This window comes from Procambarus clarkii, chromosome 4 (assembly GCF_040958095.1).
Source record: "Procambarus clarkii isolate CNS0578487 chromosome 4, FALCON_Pclarkii_2.0, whole genome shotgun sequence".
Taxonomy (NCBI): domain Eukaryota; kingdom Metazoa; phylum Arthropoda; class Malacostraca; order Decapoda; family Cambaridae; genus Procambarus; species Procambarus clarkii.
Window position 1 is genome coordinate 56,616,825 of NC_091153.1, and position 11,068 is coordinate 56,627,892.

Here is an 11,068-nt window from a genome sequence, read left to right on the forward strand (position 1 = left end):
CTCACTTCTTTCAGTCCTTGCCTTCCCTGGCATTCATTCACCTATGCTTTCCCTTCTCTCTCCTATCATTCATCTACGCCTCCTTTAAAGTGAAGTCTGGAGTCTAGTAGAGATGGCCACACGAAGCCAACACAAAGGATGGTAATCAACAAGACAGTAATCATTCGCAGTTTTAATATCCCAGCAGTTGATAAGAATGCTTAGAAATCAGTATTATTATTATTATTATTGGAATGATTATCGTGAGGTTTCCTTAATGGTAACTGTAAGTGCACGGTCTCTGGCCAGGCCTCCTTGGTTGATGGTCTGGTCAACTAGGCTGTTAGACGCCGCAGTTCGCAGTTTGACATATGAATTACACTCTAATTAGGTATCATTGGAGAAGCATTTTCTCATTTGCACACAGCGAGAGTTTGGCTAAAGTCCTTACGTTTAGAAGGAGTGTTGAATTAAAAAAAAATCTGGTGGTGAAGAGGACAGGTTGAGTAGTTTAGTGGTTGCCAGGAAGTTATTAAACAGAACAATTAGAGGCAAACAAGTCCTCAGCTCCAGACGAAGTGTTTGCCAGGGTGCTTAAAGAATGTAAAGAAGAGCTTAGTGAGCTTTTCTTCGTCTTGCATATTCAGTAAATAATTAGACTTAGGCAGATTACCAGCGTCGTGAAGGGTCGCTAATGTGGTTATTATATTATAGAAGAGAGATAAACCACTCACATCGAACTATTGGCCAATTAGCTTAATGTTTAATGTGAGAAATTTGCTTGAAAAACAGATTAGTCAGGCAATGAGTCACAATAACGTGGTTGAAGTATGTTGACCAGGCCACACACTAGGAGGTGAAGGGACGATGACGTTTCGGTCCGTCCTGGACCATTCTGTAGTCGATTGTTGGACTGGACAATTGGACCTGAGGACAATCGACTTCGGTCAAAGACGGACCGAAACGTCGTCGTCCCTTCACCTTCTAGTGTGTGGTCTGGTCAACAGAGATTAGTCAACGATTCACAACATGGATTTACTAACTGCCGCTCATGTTTGACAAATTTGGTTTCATTCTACTTCAGCATATCTGAGGCGCTTGATAGAGCAAAGGTCTTCGTTCACCTCTAGTTCACACGACGCCAGACTTCATATCGTCTAGAGTCACTGGGGGGTGATAGACTTCCTGTTGGTTTTCTGTCTGGGGAAGGGTCCTGTGACACCGGAGTACGCCAGGGGTCCAGCGACCCCGGGGTACGCCAGGGGTCCAGCGACCCCGGAGTACGCCAGGGGTCCAGCTACCCCGGAGTACGCCAGGGGTCCAGCGACCCCGGAGTACGCCAGGGGTCCAGCGACCCCGGAGTACGCCAGGGGTCCAGCGACCCCGGAGTACGCCAGGGGTCCAGCGACCCCGGAGTACGCCAGGGGTCCAGCGACCCCGGGGTACGCCAGGGGTCCAGCGACCCCGGAGTACGCCAGGGGTCCAGCGACCCCGGGGTACGCCAGGGGTCCATTGACCCCGGAGTACGCCAGGAGTCCAGCGACCCCGGGGTACGCCAGGGGTCCAGCGACCCCGGAGTACGCCAGGGGTGCAGCGACCCCAGGGTACGCCAGGGGTCCAGCGACCCCGGGGTACGCCAGGGGTCCAGCGACCGCGGAGTACGCGGTCGCTAACTTGTAGACCTGTCACATCTCCAAACAGCTAACTTGAAGACCTGTCACACCTCCAAATAGCTAACTTGAAAACTTGCCACACCGCCAAATACCTAACTTGAAGACCTGCCACACCTCCAAATAGCTAACTTGAAGACCTGCCACACCTCCAAATAGCTAACTTAAAGACCTGCCACACCTCCAAATAGCTAACTTGAATACCTGCCACGCCTCCAAATAGCTAACTTAAAGGCCTGCCACACCTCCAAATAGCTAACTTGAAGACCTGCCACACCTCCAAATAGCTAACTTGAAGACCTGCCACACCTCCAAATAGCTAACTTGAAGACCTGCAACATCTCCAAATAGCTAACTTGAAGACCTGCCACATCTCCAAATAGCTAACTTGAAGACCTGCCACATCTCCAAATAGCTAACTTGAAGACCTGCCATATCTCCAAACAGCTAACTTGAAGACCTGCCACATCTCCAAACAGCTGACTTGAAGACCTGCCACATCTCCAAACAGCTAACTTGAAGACTTGCCATGCCTCCAAACAGCTAACTTGAAGACCTGCCGGGGGTCCCCAACAGCCAAAAGAGGTCTCTCTCGCTCGCCCTGATCTTCGCTGACGGTCTGGCAAGACTCCTCGCCACCGCCTCGCCACCTCCTGCTGGACGGCCGCTCTTCGCCTGTGGTGTAATTTACTTTGTGTTTTACCCGATAACAAAACTGGCATGATTTTTTTCTTGCGGCGGGGGGGGGGGAGTTGTGAGGGGGTATTCAATCTTTTTATATTTCTACACACAACGCACGCATTTACTCAATTTGATACAGACATATACACGCAGACACACACACACACACACACACACACACACACACACACACACACACACACACACACACACACACACACACACACACACACACACACACACACACACACACACACACACAGGGGACCGGCCGGCCGAGCGGACAACACGCTGGGCTTGTGATCCTGTGGTCTCGGGTTCAATCCCGGGTGCCTGTGAGAAACATTGGGAAGAGTTTCTTTCACCCTATGCTCCTGTTACCTAGCAGTAAATAGGTACCTGGGAGGTAGTCTGCTGTCACGGGCTGCTTCCTGGTGTGTGTGTGTGTGTGTGTGTGTGTGTGTGTGTATGTGTGTGATGTAAAAAAAAAAGTAGTAGTAGTTAGAAACAGTTTATTGACAGTTGAGAGGCGGGCCGAAAGAGCAGAGCTCAACCCCCGCAAGCACAACTAGGTGAATACAACTAGGTGAATACACACACACGTGTGTGTGTGTGTGTGTGTGTGTGTGTGTGTTCTTTCTACGAGGAAACGCTGCGAGAGATGCACCTTACGTCACTGGAAGACAGAAGAGTAAGGGGAGACATAATCATTACCTACAAAATCCTCTGGGGTATTGAGAGGGTAGACAAGGATAAACTATTCATATCTGGAGGTACGTGAACAAGGGGACACAGGTGGAAACTGAGTACCCAAAAGAGCCACAGGGACGATAGAAAGAACTTTTTCAATGTCAGAGTAGTTAACAGGTGGAATAGAGAACTTGCCAGAGCTCAACCTCCGCAAGTACAAATAGGTGATTACACCCACACACACAGCCGGTTCTTTTTATATTATTATTATTTTCTACCACAGACGTGGCCACACATTTACAATGCTAACCAACATATATATACACAGCCGAATTGAGAGCGCTCTGAAGTAGTTTATAATAATAGTTTCATAATAGTTTCATAATAGTTTCCCTTGAAAAGCTTCATAGAAAACACCGACCTTACCTAACCTACTTAGTATGTTAAAATAAGCATCTTATAGCTTCGTAATTACAATTGTTACTTAACCTATTATAGGTATAGGTTAGGTAATAATTGTAATTACGAAGCAATAAGATGCTTATCTTAACATACTAATTAGGTTAGGTAAGGTCGGTGTTTTCTATGAAGCTTTTCAAGGGAAACTATTATGTTAAGTATGTCACCTATGCACATATTTAATAAGTCAATATTGACTTATTAAATTTGCGAGAATGGGTTGAGTCATAAGTGCTATGGTTAGATTCCCAGTCGAGGCATGCTTTTAAAGTTATAAATGGAGTTAGCCTCTATAATTTGCTCCTTTATGTCATTCCATTTACTCACTACCCTCACGCTAAAGGAAAATTGTCTAACATCCCTATGACACATCTGAATCTCAAGTTTCGATCCGTGCCCATTTGTTCTATTGTTATTCATTGTAAAAAAATTGTCTTTCCACCTTGTCGATTCCACTAAGTATTCTATACGTCTGAATCATGTGCCCCCTCTCTCCCTCCTCCTTTCGAACGTCACCAGGTTTAGCTCCTTCAGTCTGTGTTCGTCCCTCATCCCTCGCAGCTCTGGGACGAGTCTCCTTGCAAACTTCTGCACCTGTCCCAGCTTCCTTATGTGTTTATTAGATGGGGCCTCCGTGATGGGACCACGATGTGTGTGTACTCACCTAATTGTACTCACCTAATTGTGCTTGCGAGGGTTGAGCTTTGGCTCTTTGGTCCCGCCTCTCAACTGTCAATCAACTGGTGTACAGATTCCTGAGCCTACTGGGCTCTATCATATCTACATTTGAAACTGTGTATGGAGTCAGCCTCCACCACATCACTTCCTAGTGCATTCCATTTATTAACTACTCTGACACTGAAAAAATTCTTTCTAACGTCTTTGTGGCTCATCTGGGTCCTAAGTTTCCACCTGTGTCCCCTTGTTCGTGTCCCACCCGTGCTGAAGAGTTTGTCTTTGTCCACCCTGTCAATTCCACTGAGAATTTTGTAGGTGGTTATCATGTCTCCCCTTACTCTTCTGTTTTCCAGGGATGTGAGGTTCAGCTCCTTTAGCCTTTCCTCGTAGCTCAATCCTCTCAGTTCCGGGACGAGCCTGGTGGCATACCGCTGAATCTTCTCTAACTTTGTCTTGTGTTTAACTAGGTATGGACTCCAGGCTGGAGCTGCATACTCCAGGATTGGTCTTACATAAGTGGTATACAGGGTTCTGAAAGATTCCTTACACAAGTTTCTGAAGGCAGTTCTTATGTTGGCCAGTCTAGCATATGCCGCTGATGATATTCTTTTGATGTGGGCCTCTGGAGACAGGTTCGGTGTGATATCAACCCCCAGATCCTTCTCTCTATTTGACTCTTGCAGGATTTCCCCTCCCAAATAATACCTTGTGTTCAGCCTCCTGCTCCCTTCGCCTAATTTCATCACCTTACACTTTCTCGAGTTGAACTTTAGCAGCCATTTTCTAGACCATTCCTCCAGTTTATCCAGGTCATCCTGTAGTCTCTGTCTATCTTCATCCGTCTTGATTCTTCTCATAATTTTTGCATCATCAGCAAACATCGAGAGGAATGAGTCTATACCCTCTGGAAGATCGTTCACATATATTAGAAACAGGATGGGTCCAAGTACTGAGCCCTGTGGGACTCCGCTGGTGACATCTCGCCACTCTGATGTCTCCCCCCTCACCGTTACTCGCTGCTTCCTGTTGCTTAAGTACTCCCTTATCCACTGGAGCATCCTTCTTATCCACTGTGTGTGTGTGTGTGTGTGTGTGTGTGTGTGTGTGTGTGTGTGTGTGTGTGTGTTTGTGTGTGTGTGTGTGTGTGTGTGTGTGTGTGTGTGTGTGTGTACTCACCTCACCTATTTGTGCTTGCGGGGGTTGAGCTTTGGCTGTTTGGTCCCGCCTGTCAACTGTCAATCAACTGGTGTACAGATTCCTGAGCCTACTGGGCTCTATCATATCTACATTTGAAACTGTGTATGGAATCAGCCTCCACCACATCACTGCCTAATGTATTCCATCCGTTAACTACTCAGACACTGAAAAAGTTCCTTCTAACGTCCCTGTGGCTCATGTGGGTACTCAGTCTCCACCTGTGTCCCCTTGTTCGCGTCCCACCAGTGATGAATAGTTTATCATTGTTTACCCGGTCGATTCCCCTGAGGATTTTGTAGGATGTGATCATGACGTTACTCTTCTGTCTTCCAATATCGTAATGTGCATTTCCCGCAGCCCGTCCTCGTAACTCATGCTTCTTAGTTCTGGGACCAGTCTAGTGGCATACCTTTGGACATTTTCCAGCTTCGTCTTGTGCTTGACAAGGTACGGGCGCCATGCTGGGACTTCATACTCCAGGATTGGTCTTACATACGTGGTGTACAAGATTCTGAATGATTCCTTACACAGGTTCCTGAACGCTGTTCTGATGTTAGCCAGCCTCGCATATGCCGCAGACGTTATTTTTTTATGTGGGCTTCAGGAGACAGGTTTGGTGTGATATCAACTCCTAGATCTTTCTCTCTGTCCGTTTCATTTAGTACTTCATCTCCTATTCTGTATCCTGTGTCTGACCTCCTGTTTCCACTGCCTAGTTTCATTACTTTGCATTTACTCAGGTTGAACTTCAACAGCCACTTGTTGGACCATTCACTCAGTCTGTCTAGGTCATCTTGTAGCCTCCTACTGTCATCTTCTGTTTTAATCCTCCTCATAATTTTTGCATCATCGGCAAACATTGAGAGAAACGATTCTATACCCTCTGGGAGATCATTTACATATATCAGAAACAGTATAGGTCCACGGACTGACCCCTGCGGGACTCCACTTGTAACGTCTCGCCAATATGAGACCTCACCCCTCACACTGACTCGTTGTCTCCTGTTGCTTAGGTACTCCTTTATCCAATGGAGTACCTTCCCTTTCACTCCAGCCTGCATCTCCAGCTTTTTTACTATCCTCTTGTATGGCACTGTATCAAAGGCTTTTTGATAATTCAAAAATATGCAGTCTGCCCACCCCTCTCTTTCTTGCCTTATTTTTGATGCCTGGTCGTAGATTTCAAGTAACCCTGTGAGGCAGGACCTGACATCCCTGTACCCATGTTGATGCTGTGTTACAAAGTTCTTTCGCTCCAGATACTCCACTAGCTTTCTTCGCACAATCTTCTCCATCAGCTTGCATGGTATGCAGGTTAGGGACACTGGCCTGTAGTTCAGTGCCTCCTGTCTATCCCCTTTCTTGTATATCGGGACTACTTTAGCTGCTTTCCAAATATCTGGCAGTTCCCCTGTTGTCAGTGATTTTTTATACACTATGGAGAGTGGTAGGCACAGTTCTTCTGCTCCTTCCTTTAGTATCAAAGGGGAGATTCCATCTGGGCCTATAGCCTTTGTCACATCCAACTCTAGTAAACACTTCCTTACTTCCCCGCTGGTAATCTCAAACTCTTCCAGTAGTTCCTGGTTAGCTATTCCCTCTCTTATCTCTGGAATTCCTCCTTGCTCTAAGGTGGAGACCTCCTGGAATTTCTTATTCAGTTCCTCACACACTTCCTTGTAGTTTGTAGTGAATCCTTCCGCCCCTATCCTTAATTTCATAACCTGTTCCTTTACTGTTGTTTTTCTCCTGATGTAGCTATGCAGCAATTTAGGCTGAGTCTTTGTCTTGCTTGCGATGTCATTTTCGTATTGTCTTTCTGCCTCTCTTCTCATCCTGACATATTCATTCCTGGCATTCTGGTATCTTTCTCTGCTCTCAAGTGTTCTGTTATTCATATTGTTTCTCCATGCCCTTTTACTTTGCTTAGCTAGCCTACATCTCTGATTAAACCATGGGTTTCTCATCTTCATTTCACTGTTTTCCTTTTCGACTGGGACAAACTTGTTTGCTGCGTCCTTGCACTTCTGTGTGATGTAGTCCATCATATCTTGGGCCGTCTTTACCCTGAGCTCTGTTTCCCATGCTATGTCTGCTAGGAATTTTCTTATCTCCTCATAGTTTCCCTTTCGGTATGCTAACCTTTTGGTTTCGGTATCCCTCCTCGAGTTCATTAACCCTTCTTCAATTAGGTACTCAAACACTAGTACACTGTGGTCGCTCATTCCTACTGTGTCCTCAAAACCGATTTCTCTTATGTCGGAGTCGTTCAGAGTGAAGACTAGGCCGAGTCTCGCTGGTTCATCCTTTCCTCTCATCCTTGTTGGTTCTCTGACATGCTGGGTTAAAAAGTTTCTAGTCACCACCTCCAATAGTTTGGCTCTCCACGTATCCTCGCCTCCATGCGGTTCCTTGTTCTCCCAGTGAATCCTACCGTGATTGAAGTCTCCCATGATGAGTAGGTGGGATCTATTTCTACAGGCAGCAGAGGCTGCCCTCTCAATTATAGTGTTAACTGCCATGTTGTTGTTTTCATACTCTTGACTGGGTCTTCTGTCATTTGGTGGAGGGTTGTATATTACTGCTACTACTATTCTTGGTCCTCTAATTGTAATGGTGCCTGCTATGTAGTCTCTGAACCCCTCACAGCCCGGGATAGCCATCTCCTTAAAACTCCATTCCTTTCTCATGAGTAGGGTGTTACGGCCCTCTCGGGTCGCAACTGGGTTCTTACTCTGATGTCGTTAGAGGAAGGGTATCCGGCCCCAAGCCAGTAGTGGCTTTCAAGGGATGTGATCAGTAACGCAAGTAAACAAAAAGGGGAAGGGAAAGAAAGGCAAAAACTTAATATTTATAATTAACACCACCACCAATAAATAATATATAAAAGGTTACTCAGGGGGAGGGGTATTAACACTGCTCAGGGGAATTATTTACACGGTCGTCTTCTCCTGAAGACTCTGGATCCTCTCGGTGCCAAGCTCTCGGTGCTCTCGTGGCCTCTCGACGAATCCTTCGAGAAGCTGAGTCTACCCCGGCCACAGGCCAGCCAAAACACAGGTCCACTGGGGGCACCGCCGTGGAGGCCGTCAACCACAAGTCCAGCAGACTGCTGGCAGGTTCCGAATCAGCAACACTGTTCAGGCCACTCTACGAGCGATACTAGGGTAGCGCCTTAGTCAGGAGCCTCGTGTGATACCACAGATCACTCTCCTGTCCACAATACCCCAGTGGTCAATCGTCTCCACCAGTCGGTCCCGGGTACGACAATCCTTCAACTGCCACTTCACTGGCAGGGTCACACCACAGTGTTCCTCCGGGAGGCGACTCACAGCTGCTGCAGCAAAGCACTTGGTATGGGGACGGCTGCCTTGGGTAGACTGACTCAACTTCCATTACAGCAGTCCCAGGTCGACTCTGTAATCAGACACGTCATCAGTAACAGGGACACACAAAAGCACCTCACTTACAGGCTCAGACACAAACGCCCGACGTATCCACTCCATAGATGGCGTTGTCGTCTGAGCACCACCTCACCAGAGGTCGCCAGCGGCTGTGTTGTGAGCTGAACAGGACTGGAAACTGGCCCTCGTAGCCAGTACGCCTCGTCCTCACCAGGTGTCGTCGTCCATTTGGAGGGGGTTTCGGGAGCCGACCCACAGATGACGTGGTCGTCACTGCTCCAGGCTCGGACGCTGGATCCGGGTCCGTAACATAGGGCCACTCCGCCTCCTCCCCCTACCTTCCCTCTCTTTCCTTATTACTGTGTACTCCTGGGGAAACACGGCATTCGTTATGATTCCAGAGAGTTTTGTTTCAGTGAGTCCGATTACATCTGGGTTCACTTCTTGTGCTCTTTCCCTTAGTTCACTCTCTCTCTTCTGCTTCTCCACTGGGATGTGAGTGTGTGTGTGTGTATGTGTGTGTGTGTGTGTGTGTGTGTGTGTGTGTGTGTGTTTACTAGTTGTGTTTACTAGTTGTGTTTTTGCGGGGGTTGAGCTTTGCTCTTTCGGCCCGCCTCTCAACTGTCAATCAACTGTTTACTAACTACTTTTTTTTTCCACACCCCACACACGCACCCCAGGAAGCAGCCCGTGACAGCTGACTAACTCCCAGGTACCTATTTACTGCTAGGTAACAGGGGCACTTAGGGTGAAAGAAACTTTGCCCATTTGTTTCTGCCTCGTGCGGGAATCGAACCCGCGCCACAGAATTACGAGTCCTGTGTGTGTGTGTGTGTATGTGAGTGTCTTTGTGTGTGTGTGTTTGTGTGTGAGAGAGTGTGTGCCTGTGTGTGCATGTGTGTGAGTGTGTGTGTGAGAGTGTGTGCGTGTGTGTGCGTGTGTGTGTGTGTGTGTGGTGTGTGTGTGTGTGTGTGTGTGTGTGTGTGTGTGGTGTGTGTGTGTGTGTGTGTGTGTTGTGTGTGTGTGTGTGCGAGTGTGTGTGTGTGTGTGTGAATGAGAAATATGTAGTAGAAATGAAAGAATAAAAATATGTCGGGAGTCAGTACCTTAGACAAGCAGCAGTTAGAAAGGCGGAGTTCAAAGGGTAACAGCTGTTGCAGCTGGAACGAATAGTAAATGCATATAGTAAATAATAAATACACACAATTCATACACACACACATTCACACACCAATACACCTAATCAATCTCTCTCTCTCTCTCTCTCTCTCTCTCTCTCTCTCTCCTCTCTCTCTCTCTCTCTCTCTCTCTCTCTCTCTCTCTCTCTCTCTCTCTCTCTCTCTCCTCTTAGCGTCCGGGCCACCTGTGTTGACTAATTCTCCTACCGGCTGTAAAGAGGTCCCGAGGACCTGCATATTCCAGTCTCCACACGTCCTCATCTCCCAGCATCTCAGTCCTCATCTCCTAGCATCCTCATACCTTTCATCTCCAGCATCCTCCTTTACTTCAGGTGTATCACTCATCCCTCTTCCCCATTCTCACTTTCTCATCCATAATCTCACCCTCTCATTCGTCCAAATGATGCCCCTGGCACCCCCCCCCACACTTAATGTTATTGGCACGCCGCCAACAATGCTGTTGGCACCCTCATAATCCCCTATTAGTGGCACTCTGCGTCTGTTGCTGCCACTTTTTCTTCCCAACTGTTCGCCGTTTTTCGCCTCTTGCTGTTGCAACTTCTCGCTTTCTGTTGCTTATATACAGGCCACTGTAGCCAAAGGCAGCATGTTACTAGTGACCAAACACTAACCACTAAACTACTAGCCTCCAACACTAACCACTAAACTACTAGCCTCCATCACTAACCACTAAACTACTGGCCTCCAAAACTAACCACTAAACTACTGGCCTCCAACACTAACCACTAAACTACTAGCCTCGAACACTAACCACTAAACTACTAGGCACAATAGCTTCTGTCTGTTTACGAGAGAGCAACAATGAGTGAGTTCCAGTTTCCAGTATTGGATCCTCATGTATGCCTGCAGCAACGCAGTGAGGTGTGTGTAGGTGAGAGAGAGAGAGAGAGAGAGAGAGAGAGAGAGAGAGAGAGAGAGAGAGAGAGAGAGAGAGAGAGAGAGAGAGAGAGAGAGAGAGAGAGAGAGAGCGAGTGAGAGAGCGAGAGAGAGAGAGAGAGAGAGAGAGAGAGAGAGAGAGAGAGAGAGAGAGAGAGAGAGAGAGAGAGAGAGAGAGAGAGAGAGAGACGAGAGAGAGAGAGAGAGAGAGAGAGAGAGAGAGAGAGAGAGAGAG

The 11,068-nt window shown here is 47.4% G+C and overlaps 1 protein-coding gene across 1 annotated transcript; it reads right to left on the minus strand.

Moving 5' to 3' along the window:
- Window positions 1-1,142: 1,142 nt before the first annotated feature.
- On the minus strand, window positions 1,143-5,814 carry LOC138371748 (collagen alpha-1(VIII) chain-like). The gene is made up of 2 exons (XM_069336771.1): window positions 5,764-5,814; window positions 1,143-1,661 (listed from the first exon to the last, which is right to left on the minus strand). Exons 1-2 carry the CDS (start codon window positions 5,812-5,814, stop codon window positions 1,143-1,145), a joined length of 570 nt encoding a protein of 189 aa, XP_069192872.1.
- Window positions 5,815-11,068: the final 5,254 nt, after the last annotated feature.

Bases quoted from the DNA above. Each gene is read 5' to 3' on its own strand.
- LOC138371748 (XM_069336771.1), bottom strand. From the start codon at position 5,814: ATGGCGCCCGTACCTTGTCAAGCACAAGACGAAGCTGGAAAATGTCCA. The intron at 1,662-5,763 runs GTATGCCACTAG...GAGATGTGACAG, and splicing joins AAGCTGGAAAATGTCCAAAG to GTCTACAAGTTAGCGACCGC.